The 17931-nt window shown below is 38.3% G+C and overlaps 1 protein-coding gene across 3 annotated transcripts; it reads left to right on the plus strand.

Annotated features, from left to right (window-relative positions):
• The first annotated feature begins 3 nt into the window (after window positions 1-3).
• On the plus strand, window positions 4-10696 carry LOC141899936 (vacuolar protein sorting-associated protein 51 homolog). Of its 3 annotated transcripts, XM_074786572.1 has the most exons (19): window positions 4-97; window positions 431-726; window positions 1049-1204; window positions 1284-1357; window positions 1440-1572; window positions 1657-1745; window positions 1903-2038; window positions 2132-2146; window positions 3010-3107; window positions 3200-3299; window positions 3638-3818; window positions 4102-4367; window positions 4733-4837; window positions 6267-6413; window positions 6719-6936; window positions 8393-8516; window positions 8606-8718; window positions 9490-9568; window positions 9902-10696. In XM_074786572.1, exons 1-19 carry the CDS (start codon window positions 88-90, stop codon window positions 9929-9931), a joined length of 2370 nt encoding a protein of 789 aa, XP_074642673.1. In that variant the 5' UTR covers window positions 4-87; the 3' UTR covers window positions 9932-10696. The 3 variants fall into 3 exon arrangements, with proteins under 3 accessions (XP_074642673.1, XP_074642672.1, XP_074642674.1); XM_074786571.1 differs by lacking the exon at window positions 4-97 and having other exon boundaries at window positions 322-726; XM_074786573.1 differs by lacking the exons at window positions 4-97; window positions 2132-2146 and having other exon boundaries at window positions 322-726.
• Window positions 10697-17931: the final 7235 nt, after the last annotated feature.

Genomic DNA, 17931 nt, shown 5'->3' on the forward strand with positions numbered 1-17931 from the left:
AAGTGTTCAACTGGTTGAACTAAAAACCGAAACGAAACTACATTGAATACTATTTTCTGGAAAATTTCTGAAGAAAATAATTTGAAGATGAATCCAGGTAAATCCAGGAGTGTCGGTATATAGTGATCCCTGCGGGAGGGAGGGGCTGCTGCAGCTGGTGGGGCGAGAAGAGAGAACTCAGTCTCTTATCCATATCTTCCCCTACCCCCTAACTAAATAACTAAAACCCTTACCTTTATTATTGCCTTGGCTTTTGTGTTTTCTTATTCATTTAGATTCAGGCTAGTTACCCCCTAAATTGCAGTTGAGTTATACACCCGCTAAAAAAGTGACCCCTTTTTATCTGATCCTTACCCCCTAAACTGCAATTTAACCAACAACCAGTTGAGCAGTTTTCAATATATATACTCGATGTCTAATTTTGCCGCAGGTGAAGATGAAGACAGTCAGAGTAAACGACGTAAACATGGAATGCTTAAGATGTATTACGGAATAGCAGACGATCAGAGCGGAGCGTCTGCTTCTATTGATCCGTGCGATATTAACGGAGCTCATTTCAAAGCTGATATATTCTTGAATAAACTCCTCCGCGAGAAGAGTCTCGCTGAGTTAATGGATAAAGAGTCTGAGATGGTTAAGAATATTAAATCCCTAGACAGTGATATGCAGACATTGGTTTATGAGAATTACAACAAGTTTATCAGTGCTACTGATACTATTAGAAAGGTCAGGTTACAGATTATTCACGGGCTTTGACGCAACCTTGTTTATCCCCAGGGACGAGTTCCATAGTCATGACTTAGACTTTAGGTCTAAGACCAGACTAAACTCATTTTGTTTCTATAACCAATCTAACAACTAAGACCAGTAGTCAAGATTTGAGATCATTTTTTGGACTTTTTAAGTCTCAACTATGGAACTGTCACCTGTATCCTAGTAAGACAATTACTTGGATATTTGGGGTAAACAAGTTTGTGTCAGGACCTTTTGCATACTCCAAATGCTTTTTATCCAAATGGCTTTTATTAAAGTCTTCTTGCCGTTATAGATGAAGAATGATTTTAAGAAGATGGAAGATGAAATGGATCGTTTAGCTACGAATATGGAATCAATAACAGAATTCAGCGGTCGAATTAGTACAACATTACAGGATCGTAGACAACAGATCACTAAACTAGCCGGAGTTCATATACTACTTAAAAAGGTTCAATTTAACAATCTGAAGCACGTCTCTAAATGTTTTTCTTACACGTTTTTGTAAATGTTTCTTTCTCTGATTTCAGCTTCAATTCCTATTTGAATTACCAGCGCGTCTTAAAAAGTGTATTGAAATGAAAGCTTACAGTCAGGCAGTGCGGTATGATATCTACTTGTATATTACCTACTGCCGTATTACCGGTATTACTGTATTGTATTCTGATTTCTATCGTATTTTCCAGATATTACACGAAAGCTCAGAAAGTTTTATGTCACTATCAGGACATGCCTTCATTTCACGGTATACAACAAGACTGTAATGAAATTGTCAAAGAACTGCGATCGAAATTGAAAGAGAAATTCCGCGATAAAGAGGTGGTGTTTTACCCTTGGAAAATTCTAGTATTTCGCTTTCTATCAGTATTGTAAACATGGATATTTTATCTGATCATTTTTCAGTCAACTCCGAAAGAATTAGCTGAATGTGTCGATTTGTTGCTACAATTGAATGAACCAGCTGAAGAACTATGTGAGGAATTCTTATCTCAGTAAGTGTGTTAGTTAACAGCCAATTAACCAGCCAGCTTACTTCATAAACTATTCAACCAGCCAGCTAACTGCACAAACCAGTCCGTCAGCCAACCATCTAGCGAGGTGACCACCAAACCAGTTGACCAGCCAGACATCCATCTTTTTATTTTTCAGTGCTCAGCAGAAAATAGATGAAGATCTTCAGAAGTTGGAGTATCAGTTAAAATTACAATCAGGAGAAATAGAACCAAAAACTACAACTGAAGTTGAACGTCCTTCAGATGTTTATCTAGACGTCAATTTACCGGTGGTAAGATCAATATTCATTTCGTTTATGATTAGAATGAAAAATATTCACAAGAATTTTACAAAATCATCGAAGCAACTTTTCTGCCTATTTCAGAAAGAGCAGCCAGTGGTGTGTTTTATATTGTATTTATTGGGCATGATTCATAGAAAGTAACAAATAACGTCACCCTTTTAGATAAAGAATATTCCTCGTATTATTTAATAGTGTAAAACTCAGGATTCAGTTCCACAGTTTGCTGGTTAAGATTCAACCTTGAGTTATGATTAGTTCATAACCGATGTTTTAACTCTATTGAGTCTAAAATCTAGAACAGGTAAAACTGTAGAACCGAGTCCTGGGTAAAACTAGTTACTAATTGTGTTTGTAGATGTTTAACTTTGTGAGTTAAAGATGGTGGAAATTATACTTAATCATTGCACGATTTAGAATTGTTCCAGAAAATGCATGTCACACCTTGTTTTGATCATTTTAAATGTAGTTTAGTTAAAAATTTTAGATATGATACATTAATTTTACATAGAAATCCAACAAAAATTAACCATTAACCAATTCATAGTTATATTCATACTTTCACTTATTACTAATACATGTGTTATTTTTATGTGCACAGCTTTAAAATGTTCACCTTTTTCTGTGTGTGATGATTCATCTTTTGGGCCCATTTGCTGCCAGGACCCAGTTCACAAACTTGTCCGGTTAAATTTGACTCCAAAATTAGAATTCATTCTCGATGTTTTATCTCTGGAGTCAAATTCTAACCGTGGAACTGCATCCATGTTGATAGATACCACAGTAACAGTTTTAATTGTTAAGTCAGTTATCCACTTATTTACTCTAGCCTACTTTTAGGACAACTAAACCTCTGAAGGTTCAATAGAAATTGCTCTAACGATTCTATTTTAGAACTGTTTAAAATGTTTTACTTCATTGTAGTTGATTTTAACAAGAATTTTCTTTCTGAAATGCTGTAGGATATTTTGGAGTTTATTGATATCGGTTGTAATGGTTTTCTCAGTAACGTGTGTCTGGTGATTGCTGTTTACAATGATATGTTCCTCAAAGGAGAAAGGTATGAAATCAATCTCTCCGATCCTCCCCTCCCCCCTCCCCAGTCCTACGAATAGTCAGTGAATATTGAGATGATGTCTATTTATGTTACAGTGAATCTTTTGATGGCATCGCTTTGAAGAAATTAGTTATATTTATAAATGGATTGATGGAAAGATATTTCTCTTTTGTGGAAAGACGAGTTCAACTTGAGGTAAGATTAATTTCTATCAACTGCTAGGACACAGGGCTCTTATAGATCAGCAGAAAAAATCGGGGAATTCCAAATCTGATTTTCCCTGCATCAAAAATCTGAGAATTGACCATCGACCCATCGCCTTTTGGGCCGACCACGCTTTCTGGCTCCTTCAGGGATGCCCTGGAAAATGGTATTGGCCATTAACCCTTGGGCTCTCATCATGTGGCCAGACCAGAACATCTTCTTTGGTTTGAAAACAACTAGCTGATTAGACTGCCTCTTGAGTCTAGACCTGTTGAAATCTATCCTGATTGCAAGTAGCAGTTTTATTTATTTGTTTGTTTATTTCACAGAAAGCGACAGGTGATAATACGATTCTAGTTCGAGCTTTAGATCGATTTCACAGACGTCTTCAAGCGATGAATAAATTGCTACCGGATACGGATTTCTCTCGAGCTGGGATGGATATTGTACGGAGAGCCACTCGCGACCGCGTCGAACATTATCTTCAATCCTGTCGACAAAACTTTTCTGGTGCGTTATTCACATCACGTCAATGTTACATATGTCAAAGAAAAAGGGTACATTGTCAAAAACAATAGATAGATAATGTCAGAAAAGGATATTTTCTGTAGAAAAATGCAGAATTTTGTTTAAAATTCTGTAAACAAATCTAATTTTTCCTGCTGAAAGCTACTGCCACAAGAATTAAGTTTTCTAAGTGATTTGTGGTAGAAGATTTGATAAGACACTCAGATCTTACCCTCGGGTTTTCATTTCTACTCGCTATGATTCATTATTGAATAATCATTTGTAGATTGTTTGACTGACATCAGACAAACTCTCGCCGCGCCTCGACTTGTAGCTAAAAACGAAGGTTTATCCGGTCTGGCGGAATTATTGAATATGACCATCAGTTCAGTTGTCGATCAAGTGAAATCAGTTTTAGTAAATCTTCAAGCGTTTATAGCGTCTGATATCACGTTCGCGATGAAGTCATATTTTCGAGGTCCGTTTTGCACGGAGGATGTAAGAGAAGGTCTCGTTGTCAGCTTTATAAAACACATTCTACAAGTATGTAAGGTAAGGTCTATAACCGTTGATGAAGTTCATCTTGTAATGATATAAGATCAGGGTCCGATCTAAGCACTTGTCCGATTGCCCGGGACAAGTATATTCTCATCAGGGCAAGTAAGTTATCATTATTACTTGTCCGCTGGGCTAGTGCAATTTCATTTCACATAACTTTTTTCCCACTCGATACAACGGATGATAGTGCCACCAATCAGACTGCCTGTGTAGGGCAAGTAGCTTTTGGAGGGGGCAAGCGAAATTTCAGATATGCTTGCCCCCGGGCAAGTGGCTTTCATTCCTTAGATCGGACCCTGAAGATGCAACACAGTTCCTCTGTTATCAGTCTATTGATTTTCTCTGTTGATTTATTACAGGAATTTTGTCAAGGAACCGCTGATAAGGGTTCAGCTGCTCCTGCTTTACTATTGATTTTATCGCGGTTGTGTCAAGATTTAGAATCATCCACCATACATTACCTTGTAAGTACCTCCATCTGTTTTTGATTGGACTCCACAGATTCGGGAATTATCTCCTGGCTCAGAATACACTCTACCTATTCCAGAATAGTATAATCTGTATGTAAACACGTAAACAACCAGGGCCCAGTTGCATAGTCAAGGCTTAGACTTAAGACCCGTCTAAGACCAACTTAGTTCTATAGCTAATCTATTAACTTAAGACCAGTCTTAAGATTTAAGACCACTTTTGGACTCAAGTCATGACTGTGCAACTGGCCCCAGGGGCTGGTTGCATAGTCATGGCTTAGACTTAAGACCCGTCTAAGACCAACTTAGTTCTATAGCTAATCTAACAATTTAAGACCAGTCTTAAGATTTAAGACCACTTTTGGACTCAAGTCATGACTACGCAACTGGCCCCAGGGGCCGGTTGCATAGTCATGGCTTAGACTTAAGACCCGTCTAAGACCAACTTAGTTCTATAGCCAATCTAACAACTTAAGACCAGTCTTAAGATTTAAGACCACTTTTGGACTTAAGTCATGACTGTGCAACTGGCCCCAGGGGCTGGTTGCACAGTCATGGCTTAGACTTAAGACCAGTCTAAGACCAATTTAGTTCTATAGCCAATCTAACAACTTAAGACCATTCTTAAGATTTAAGACCACTTTTGGACTTAAGTCATGACTGTGCAACTGGCCCCAGGGGCTGGTTGCATAGTCATGGCTTAGACTTAAGACCCGTCTAAGACCAACTTAGTTCTATAGCTAATCTAACAACTTAAGACCAGTCTTAAGATTTAAGACCACTTTTGGACTTAAGTCACGACTGCGCAACTGGCCCCAGAAGCTACTAGTGGTAGTAGAGAGATTGACATTGGTCTCTTGGTCTCTACGAATTCGGGAATTTTCTTCTAGTGTGCTCGTTCGACCAACATACGCTCTACCTATTCCGGGATAGCATAATCTCTCAATCTGATAGAGAAGCCGGTAGAGAGTTTTGTAGGTTTTGATTGGTCTCTACCTACGTTCTCTTTGAATGGTCTCAGTCGCATCTGTCTCGACCAGAATATACTCAACCTATTCCAGAATAGCTGAAAGAGAAACAGCCAGTAGGGAGTAGAAGGATAACCACACTCAAACGTGGTGAACGGATAACAAGATAAAAAACCCGCTACTCTACAGACACCTGACGATGATCTCTAGGGTGAGATCGAAACGTCGTGTATTTTATATATTTCAGATTGTTCGAATAAATAAATTCTTGTTTTTAAATTCTTTTAATCTGTAGATAGTGGGTTTTTATCTTATTAGCCAGTAGAGAGTCTGTAATCTGGAAATGCTATTCTTAAACTGGAATACGTTCAATCAAAACCTGCTTAAATTATTATATGTTCAATGATGAATTCTGAGTTAAATTCTCCTCTGATTTTATCTTTATTTATTTACAGTTGACTTTGACAGAAGAATTGTTCTCGTGTATGACCGATCATAAATTCAACGTAACGCCTTTAATTGATTTGACGAACGATGCTAAAGGAACTGCTCAATTATTACTGGATCATTACGTTCATATTCAAGGATTTACAATCTCACAGGTAACAGTAGCGCCATCTACACAAACTATTCATAAACTATCAGCTAATTAAGCCCCCCTCCATCCTCTGAGCTTCAATCAGCAGATTGCAAGAGAGGAACCAGGATTTGAACCGCAGGACGGTGGATTGATGAGCGGTTTATGGTACCCACTCTTTCAACCACCCCACCCACTCACTCACTCACCCATACACCCACCCACCTCACCCACCCACCCACCTCAAACACCCAACCACCGACCTCACCCACCCACCCACCCACCTCACCCACTCAGCTACATCTCTTGTATTGTCGTCATATTTTGTAGATGATTCGTAAAAGTGTTGAAACGAGAGACTGGCAAAATACGATCGAACCGCGTAACGTTCGAGCCGTCATGAAACGTATTGTTGAAGATATCACGGCAACAGACGGACAAGTTGGTCAGTTATACGAGGAGGGGACGCGGAAAGAGAATAGTGACTCGAGTAGGAAAACGTATAGTGTTAGTAAACCACCTCGATCGCAATGGAGTTATACACCCAGGTATAATATATACCACACAACTTCAATACCTACTAAATCACTCTATTTTCATCTGTGTGGGATTGATTTATTTGGATATTTCGCTTAATCTATTTGAACACATACCTCAAATCGGTTTAAAGACATCCAGTGAGACAAGTATATCCAACCCAACTCAATACTACAGTGAAACTTTAAAGCCTAACTCACCCAGTCCTAGTTCATGGTACTCTATACTATCAAACTGACCACACGGGTGTTAAGGTTCTCAGTGAAAGCTTACTAGGACATGGCCAGCTCAAGACTTTTCACTATCTGGGACAAAACATGAAATCATTTTCTAATTTCCTTTTCTTGTTTTCCGTTCACCCAGTCCTGGTAGTGTGGTTGTCTCCAGAGTTGTACATCAGAGACTAGGGTTGGAGTTGTCCAGGACCACTATGTAACACTGGGTTCACCCAGTCCTGGTAGTGTGGTTGTCTCCAGAGTTGTACATCAGAGACTAGGGTTGGAGTTGTCCAGGACCACTATGTAACACTGGGTTCACCCAGTCCTGGTAGTGTGGTTGTCTCCAGAGTTGTACATCAGAGACTAGGGTTGGAGTTGTCCAGGACCACTATGTAACACTGGGTTCACCCAGTCCTGGTAGTGTGGTTGTCTCCAGAGTTGTACATCAGAGACTAGGGTTGGAGTTGTCCAGGACCACTATGTAACACTGGGTTCACCCAGTCCTGGTAGTGTGGTTGTCTCCAGAGTTGTACATCAGAGACTAGGGTTGGAGTTGTCTAGGACCACTATGTAACACTGGGTTCACCCAGTCCTGGTAGTGTGGTTGTCTCCAGAGTTGTACATCAGAGACTAGGGTTGGAGTTGTCCAGGACCACTATGTAACACTGGGTTCACCCAGTCCTGGTAGTGTGGTTGTCTCCAGAGTTGTACATCAGAGACTAGGGTTGGAGTTGTCCAGGACCACTATGTAACACTGGGTTCACCCAGTCCTGGTAGTGTGGTTGTCTCCAGAGTTGTACATCAGAGACTAGGGTTGGAGTTGTCCAGGACCACTATGTAACACTGGGTTCACCCAGTCCTGGTAGTGTGGTTGTCTCCAGAGTTGTACATCAGAGACTAGGGTTGGAGTTGTCTAGGACCACTATGTAACACTGGGTTCACCCAGTCCTGGTAGTGTGGTTGTCTCCAGAAATGTACATCAGAGACTAGGGTTGGAGTTGTCCAGGACCACTATGTAACACTGGGTTCACCCAGTCCTGGCTCTCTGTCGCTCTACGATCCTAGTGTCTGTGGTACATCAGAGACTAAGGTTCTTGGTGAATCTATAACTCAAACTTTACTTATCTCAGACCATTTTTGCCACTGGTCCCAGTTTCTGTGAGTTAGACGAGGATAACTGTGTATATTGTAGGCTGTCTATCTACCATACTGATAATATATTGTAATGTAATGTTGTATTATATTGTAGCACTATAGACAACAGTCTCATGTCAAACATACAGAAATTGTTCTCAGAGAAAATTGAAATATTCAGCGCCGTAGAATTTTCCAAAGTATCCGTTTTAACTGGTATCATTAAAATAAGTCTGAAGGTAAGAAAAACCTATCAATATTTCATCATTTTTTATTTGTTTATAAACGGTAGTTTAAGATTTAATGAATATTTATTTGTGTTTTTTAGACGTTTCTGGAATGCGTTCGATTAAGAACCTTCGGTCGATACGGTTTACAACAAATACAAGTTGATACACATTATTTACAGTTATATTTATGGAGATTTGTATCTGATGAGAAGTAAGTACCAGGTTATGTGATACCTGCTCATTAACGTCAACTGTGTGTGAACCACTGTTCTATTTTAGCACCTATGGGGCTATAGAGTGTTACGAACCTCAAACTGATGGAGCTCGGTGTGGTTTCAATAGATTTTGACTCATTTTCTCTGCAGCATTTCAACACTCATTTACTTCCATTCCGACAACGCTATTATAAGTAGCTTTATTAACAGAAGATTAATGTTACGGTATATAGATATGCTTAAGTCTTTTGACAAGACATTATTAGCAATACAGTGGATAAACAATTACCTGATACCTGATACCCTCGCATAGTTAGGATAGGATAAGATTGTCAATTTGTATAGGGTTTTTCAAATTACAGAATTATTATCAAAGGCGCTCCCCTGAAACAGGTGATGACTTGAACAGAGATGTCTCGAGCTGTCGTTGTAATCCTGACCGGAGAGAGGGTTGGTGTTAGGGGATTCCGTACGATGTGTACAACTGTCTCAAAAGCACGACCCACTGAAGTTGGGTTTACTGGATTTTCAGTATCAGATCCTGGCTCTCCACTCTTGTTCCTGTTCTTGGCCCAGTTTCACAGTCATGGCTTAGACTTAAGACTAATTTAAGACGATCTTAGTTCTATAACCAATCTAACAACTTAAGACCAGTCTTGAAATTTAAGACCATTTTTGGACTTAAGTCTCAACTGAGGAACCAGCACCTGGTTTATAATGAAACATGATGAAATGTATCTGATACCTGATTTTTATCGTTATTTTAGTTTGGTTCATTTTCTATTGGATGAAATAGTTGGAAGTACAGTACATCGATGCCTGGATGCCGTTATGATGGAACAGAGTGTAAGTTTTAATCCCTGTCATATTTCATTGTTTTATCGCGATGGATATTGAAATCATAAAATACCTTATGCTTTATGTTAATGATATGCGAATGTCAAAGGCTTAATAATTCACATTTTTTGTACACGAAAAATCGAAATCGGTTTTTTGGTGAAAATTCTAAATCCCCAATAAACTGTTCATGCATTTGAATAAAGAATTATCTCTGATTTATATCATGCGCACCAATTACATCCTCGCTTGCCAGGGCTTCGTCAAACCAATCCCTGGCAAGCGAGGGCTGCTCATTTCTACAGGATTCAATGAATATATAAGATGAATTTTATTTTGTAGGTGATTGATTTGATTTGTGAACGAGGTTGAGATGACGTCACGAAATGAAAGAGCTGCATTCGAAACGATTTATAACTTACTCTCAATGTGAAATATTCATCATCTCCCAGAAAAAGTTTCATTATTCTTTTCAGAAATATCTTGACTTATTCAGTAAAACTTCTGGTTGTGCAATAACCGCCAGTTGGTATTTGACTTCAGGGTTGAAACATGAATCAATGATAAAGAGAACTAGATAACTATGGATTACTGGATCCAAGGGTCAGTTCTAGTCATGAGTTAGATTTAAGACCAGTCTAAGACCGTTTTAGTTCTATAGCCAATCTACAATTTCATACCAGTCTCAGCTCATATTAGTTCTATAACCGATCTAACAACTTAAGGCCAGTCTAAGCTCATTTTGGTTCTATAACCAATCTAACAATACAGTCTAAGCTCTGTTTGGTTCTATAACCAATCTATCAACTAAAGACCAGTCTTAAGATTTAGACCACTTCTGGATTCAAGTCATACTGTGCAACCTTGGAGTTATTCCAAGGTGCAACAGGTTGTTTGGTTAGTAGGTGTATGTAGTACAGAAAGTTTTGAGACAAAGGATTTTTTTCAAGCATCAAAGAATCGAAGTATCATGATCTATTCTGTAGTGTTTGTAATATATGAGTGAATTGATTGTCTGATTACAATGAATACGAATTTTAAATTCCATGTTTGAATAGTTTGTTCAAACATTAAAAATACTAGGTCTCTCTATTGTAGCGAGCTGAGGACGATGTGGTAACATATGTGAAACGTTTGCGTGAAAATAATATCTGTATAATAAATATTAATATATTGAAACTGAGTTTGAGTTATGATATGGATTGATGATGAATCACAGGGTCCCAGTTGCTTAAAGGTTAGCTGAAGATAGCCGTGTGGACCTGGCTCCACAGTTGCCGAATTGCGATTTGACTCGGAGTTAACTCATCGAAAATGAACTAATTTAAACTCAGAGTTAACTCTAACTCACAACTGTGGAACTGAGTCCTGAGTTGGTGGTTAACTCTAACTCAATTGATCATTTCGTCCACTCTGAATTTTCGAGCCTAGGCTTGAGTTGAGTCGCCTAGAACGGTATTCATGACTGTAATATTAAGGAACATGCATCTCTTAATCGTCTCGAGGGCTCGTGTTGCCAACGAAGGAATGCGATCTTGCATTGTCAACTACATGTATAGGGCACACGCCTCCATTCACAGCGGGTATCATGAATAGAAGATCCACTAACTCATTACAGTTTGATCAATGTTGTCATGAAATATCGTTATTGTATCCACGGGAACTAATCTTTATAAATATCATACGAAATAACAGTGAATTCTAGTGGTTGTTCACGTACTACACTCTGTCACCAATTTGCCTGGAGATGGTTTGACTTATGAGACACTTTTTATGGTCTATTAGTAAAAAGAAGAATTCTAAAGAAAACCTTTCCATGACATTATAGTACGATACGTATATAATATGTACGGCAGGGTCTAGAATAAGAAGACAGTTGTTGTTTGAGAAGATCATATCTTTAACAATAATAATGACGATACCTTTGATAATACTTAACATATGCGGATCTTGAGGATTGTATTTCAATCTAAATGAAATATGCACCAATTTTGTTGTTTGTTAGACGTTCTACTTTTTCCTGCTCCAAACTTATTTTAGTTTGATCTAAAACGACGAGTCCATGGTTCGTTTTTAAGTTTATCAGTAAATTGCGTACGTGTATCATATCAAAAAGAAGTTATTACTACTAAATTGTACTCGGTAGCCTATAGCGGGGGACAAATTCATTTCATAAATCATCGAAAATTCAAACGCGAATGATAAATTACGATTTGAAATATTCAAACATTGTACTGATGCTACGTACGTTCCACGTCGCAGCTGGAATAAAGTTTGACAGTTTTGCGGATTATATTTCCATCTTTCTCATGCAAAACGAAGGATTTGCACATGAATATGAAAAAGGGTTGAATCCTTCTTTCATCGCGTCGTCGTTATAGGGGCTAGCGCGCGGGTAAAGCTTAATGGATAGAGGTATAGAGATCATTAATTCACTGGCGGCAGGTTGTTTTCAGAGCTGCGATGACGATTTTCCTTATTTACAACCTGTTGCAAATCGTTACCTGCATATAATTCAAACCTATAGTATTAATTCACAAACCGCTCTCCATTTCACGTTAATGTTCACGTTTTCTTATTCGGTTTTAGCTCGAACGAAATAAAATCGTTTTATATCATCGAAATTGCTCAGCGTCGGCCATTAAAAATTCCAGATGTCGCCCATAATGGAAATGTAATTTTGTTTTATACCGGAGGTATTGACCAGGAATAAATGATGAGTATTTTTAAAATTCGCATCTATCAACCTGCATTGAACGAGGGGGAGGGGGGACGGTAATTATACTAACGATAAAAACCTAGAAACCTTAATGCGTGTAGGGCCTACAGACAACAGCTGATCACACGAACACTAAGTCAACTGTATTCATTCATTTTTGAATGTATTATCATTGAATTTGCATCAAGATGAACTAAAATTCGAGTATAGTTTTTACTGCAGTTAAATGTGAGTCCTCAGTCAATCCTCCACATCAGCAGCTTCAAGGAACTTCCAACGTGTCACCAACCGAAAATTCTCATATGCGCAAAGCCTGTGTGATGCTCTAATGAGTTTTGTATTTGTCTTACCTTCTGGAACGGTAGTTTTTGAATCCGTTGGATTTGAGGGGGGGGGGGGGTGTAGGGCATCCTGTGATTTCGTTCACCATGTGTTACTATACAGAACCACGGACCATCGATGCAGTTCCTGTGACGACCGATCAACCGTACCACAAAACCTTAACATCTGGCTCCAGTTTCGCCGTTGTGAGTGTGAGTGAGTTAAAAATAGTGGAACTGGACCCTGGATCCAGTTTCTTGAAACAGTTTATGCCCAAAACGGTTAAATTTGAATTGATGTCCTCATTGAAAATTTACGTTATAGCAATTAAACAAAGAATTTCAATTTTAACTTTACATGAAAATGAACTGGATGCGCCCAATTTAACTAAATCGTTTGATTACCCAAGTTGCCCTTATTTCTTGTTTTCGATCAGAAAAACAATTCCATTTAAAGTTGAAACTGTCCATGAAATTGGGCCCACACTTTTTGATTCTGCGGTTTGATTTGAACCGCAGGCAGCAATGAATCATCGAACGACGTTTTCTCTTTTTTTCACAGATATCAAATTCTTCCATAAAACACGTAGTATTTGTAGAAGAAGATCATTTTGCATACATTTACAAAGCTGAATTAACGTGACACTATAGGAATATAGATTTATAGATTTTGATCAGGACGCCAATGATGAACCACACGTTTGAGCCTGACAAACGAATTAGGTCCATTTAGAATTGAAGTATATATATATATATGTGTATAAATACATTTTTTGAGCCATTAAACTATTCGTAAAGCTGGATCAATGCGCGTGCGTCAGTTAATACAGTACTGATGGTAAATTGAATTTCATAACCGAAACAGGTGCTGGTGCTGCACATAATATACACACCCTATACTCAATCTATGGTCTGGACATTTTTCATTGAATTATATTAAATTCAGTCATCAAACAAATGACAGTATTTGTTTTGAGGTAGGCCTATACGTGTGTTCGGCGATGAAAACAGGAGGTAAGAAATGCATTGAACCGCAGCCCGCCGGGGTTTATCAATCTTTATATTTAATTTCGTGATGAATCAGTAAAAACCCACAATCATGTATGAAAAAAAAAACTAAGAGAGCAGTGACGTTTTGACTCAAGAGCCATTTTCAAAACTATGCGAGTAGTGACGTTTAGACTCAATTCTCTGAGCCATTTTCAAAACTATGCGAGTAGTGACGTTTAGACTCAATTCTCTGAGCCATTTTCAAAACTATGCGAGTAGTGACGTTTAGACTCAATTCTATCAGCTATTTTCAATGCAGTTTCAAAAATCAGTTTTTAAAATAGGGCTAATATAGAATAGAGTTGAAATTGAGTCGAACGCTCTCTTCATAACTGTGGAATCTTTCTTCAAATGAATTCAAGCCAGTCACTCGTCATTTCATGAAGTCAGCCGGAGATTTAGGTGAATAAAAAAAAGAAGAATTTTATGAATTACTAAATCAAAAATATACTTAAAGTTACACGTTGGCATATTTTTTTGTCAATGTCAGATTAACTACTGGGGATTCTATGGATGCATTCTATTAAACCCAGCATGATTTAAACGGTTTGTCGTGTGGTAGGTCTCGTGTATATTGTGCCTGTGATCGTGAGCATGACTAAATCCAGTAGTCCCTGCATCAAACAGATGTATTCCACAACCTGACACCATTCCTCTTATTGCTATAATTACGATCAGTTTTAACTATGTCGTACCGACATGTCGGTACCCGCTTCATTATATAGATCTAACAGCTCAAATCAATCCATTGATACATCGATTAATCGGGTTTATAATGTACAATAGTTTATATGCGCAAGTTGTATAAATGGGTTCCCCTGTTGGTAGAAATCCCGGGCTGTTTGACTCCTAAGGTCTGTATAAAAATGACGGACCCAGGATCGTGACCTATCAGTTGTTGGTCTCTGTTGAGAGATAGCACCGGAGATGGAAATATCACAGTTGACAGTTTTTACAGGTAAGTTCTCAATTTTAATTCGTCTTTTTAAACTCACGAAATTGTATTTAATAATCGAAGACTTGTGGCGTACGCTACAAAACATATATTTCTTATAAAGAAGTTGGAACTTTTATTGGGTAAGGGTAAGCAGTGAAATAGGTTACGAATTGGAGATAAGTTGAATATGGCAATTAATTTTATGATTCTTATCAAATTTATATTTTTTTCATTAAGAAGTTTCCAATGCGATATATTCCAAGTAGCTTTAAAATCACTTATAGAAATATTAGAAAGTCGAAAAGTTGAATAAACTGCACTAGCTCAAGGAAACATTTCGAACTATGTTATTCTTAGTGTGCAGGGATTTTCAATATGATCTTTACAACACGGACTAAAGAGTGTTTCATCAATGGTTTTCAAGAAGTTTAGTTGGGTTCTGAAGCAGCATTAAACTAATTGCTCCTCGATATTAACAAGTTTCTGCACTTCAGTTTGATGAGTTCGAGAGGGTATAAATTTACTATTCAATTGTATGAAATGTTTGATAATTCATAAACCATTAATTAAAATGTGATCTGTTTAAATTTGGGTCCTGGGGCTGCTGCTGCACACGTGGCAAGTTTGGTCACATATGTGCGCATATATACGCGTCAATGTTAGGGCTGGACTCTGATTGGACCCTGCAAGTTTAATCCATATGAACAAAATCACTGCAAAATGAATTCAATATGATTTATTACCAAATGTTACCGGACTCATGTGACCACGTGGTCCACAACAGTCAATCGTACAAACGGTTTTATATACGTACACGTTTTCATCAACTGATTTCATCTAATATCAGACGAGAGAATAGAAAAAAGAGTCCGAAATGTTTCCTTGAATCTATTTTCTAATTCGATTTTTGACCATTATCGCTACAGACATCTTCATACGTATAACTAATCATTGTGTTGTGTATAACTGTAGGATTCCTGGAAGATTACATTAGTATCCATATTCTAACACTGTTCCTAAATATGACTATTAGGATTGAGTCGAAACGTTGAAATGAACTATCAGCTACAAGGAAACATTTTAGGACACTTTTCTTCCATATTTTGTTGTGGGATTTTATATTATCGTTACAACATGGACTCAGCAGTTGGACTCGTTTCATCGAAGGTTCTCAACTAACGCGTATTTGATTGTAGAGTTTACTGGAAAATACGGAAAAGGAATTATTAGTGTATCTGTCGCTTTTTGATCTCAAATAATCTTCATTAGAACAACGTGACGTCATATTCAGCTTTGATCGATAACGAGTTAGAGTCAGATAAGTAATTTTTTAAGTAAATCCTGATGAATCGATAATATTGGCTTATAATAAATGTTCCAGGAATGTAGTCAATTGACGGCCAGTTCCGCAGTTGTTGAGTTTAGATTTGACCTTAGAGAGTTTACTCATTTAAAATGACTCGACAACTGTGGAACTGGATCCTGAGTTCAGAGTTAACTCTAAAGCCGCGATCACACGGGCGTTTTTGCCCGTCCAAAAACATCGGACCAGGCCCGAGCCAAATTTTAGCACGGGACAAATGAAAGCATTTGAATCGCAACTGGTTCCGGAAATGGCTTTGCTTTGTTCGAGCCTTATTTTGGCTGTTAGATAAACTTTTGGATTTTCTAATTTTTACTCATCAATTGTGGAATTTTCGGTTTCATTCGTGATTCATCGGTATCCGTCATTATCAGCACACCACAGCTTGCTATCAGGTGGTTCATACCTATCATATTCATCAGTGCCTATCGCTAAAATCATTCAGTCCATATATTGACAATTCATCATTCTGCAAATTCTGTAAGATATATGATCTGTGTTCATGGACTCAAGTTCTACGTTTATGTTGTTTTAAAGTATTTTTCATATCGACATTTCACATTACACCTGGGCTATTCCAAATTATTCCAACGCGTCAAGTAATTCACAGTGAAGTTATATTGTTTCAGCTGTTGAACCACGTACTCTCTACCTCAGTCACCACCACATACACTGCCGCGGTCTCGCTCTCGTGCTCCTGGTTATGTGTAAATGTGACCGTTATAATGGGCATTTTGATTAACTAAATGCTCCTTGTAATGATCATAATTATACGTAATTTTCTGACGTCAGAAACCGAAAGGAACGGAAGCAAGGATGGATTTATGCAGGGCGACGGAAGGGCTGATTGGTTACAGTGTTACTGGATCCAGATCCACAGCTGTTCCGTAAGAATTCGCTTGATTTGAAACGTTGAATATGAATGAACTTATAGAGTTTACTCTAACTTACAACTGGATCCAGTCCTACAGTTTGTGAGGGCTAGAGTTAACTCTGAGTTCATTATTCATTTTCGAATGTTGTCAAACTCTTGAGTCAGATCTAACCCAGAACTGTGGAACTAGGTCCTGCAGAGGTCACTAGTTGCTCAATGGTTGATTAACGTTAACCATCAGATAAATACCATCATTGTTACACAATGACATTTTGATATTGTCACTATACAGTGTCAACTATTGGTTGGTTACTCTAACTAATAATCTTTTGAGCAACAGCATCGACGGGACCCAAGTTTCATTGAGGCTCCTCGCACGTGCACAGGTCCCAACTCGGACCCTGGATCGGATAAACTCAAACAAACTTTGGTTTGCGAGAAAACCGTTCGGTAAGTGAGAATCACGTGTGGCACAATAACTCCTATCAATCTCAGGTATGATATAAGTGTTGTTTGAATGAATATTTTGCCGCTGGTACGGGATGCAGTCAGTGTTAGCATATATTGGGCATAGCAAATATTGGCGGCATAATTTTACATTTCTCTGCGCACACGACGAATATATAAATGAATTGAAGGATTGTCGAACACAAAAGGAACCGGCGGCGGCGGCGGCCGTCCCATCGTTAACGGTGTGACAGGTTTTTACCCGTATCTCGCTAAACAATAGGAACAAAGGTCGCACTCCAACCGAGCACGTGCTGACGCGAGTTGGTTTATAGCGCAACCTTCCTTATTTACAAAAGAAACCCATTATGCAAACTCAACTCACCGAAACATTTTTGCATTTCAAATGCGCATAGCGATATGTTTTTATATATTGGAGAGGGGAATCATATTCATGTCTCTTTATTATCAATGATATTGAATTGGATATAAAAGCGCGACTCGGTGCGGGGACATGCGAGAACCTGTTGCTAACGTGAATACGATATAAAATTGGTGGGAAGAATAGTCGGTTTGTCATTAGTAAAGAAGCTAGACTCGAGGACGGACCGATGATTGACTGACTCCTCAGGCGCGGAGCAGCCGGAGACAGTCATCTCTCT

The sequence above is a fragment of the Tubulanus polymorphus genome, chromosome 2, assembly GCF_964204645.1.
Source record: "Tubulanus polymorphus chromosome 2, tnTubPoly1.2, whole genome shotgun sequence".
NCBI lineage: Eukaryota > Metazoa > Nemertea > Palaeonemertea > Tubulaniformes > Tubulanidae > Tubulanus > Tubulanus polymorphus.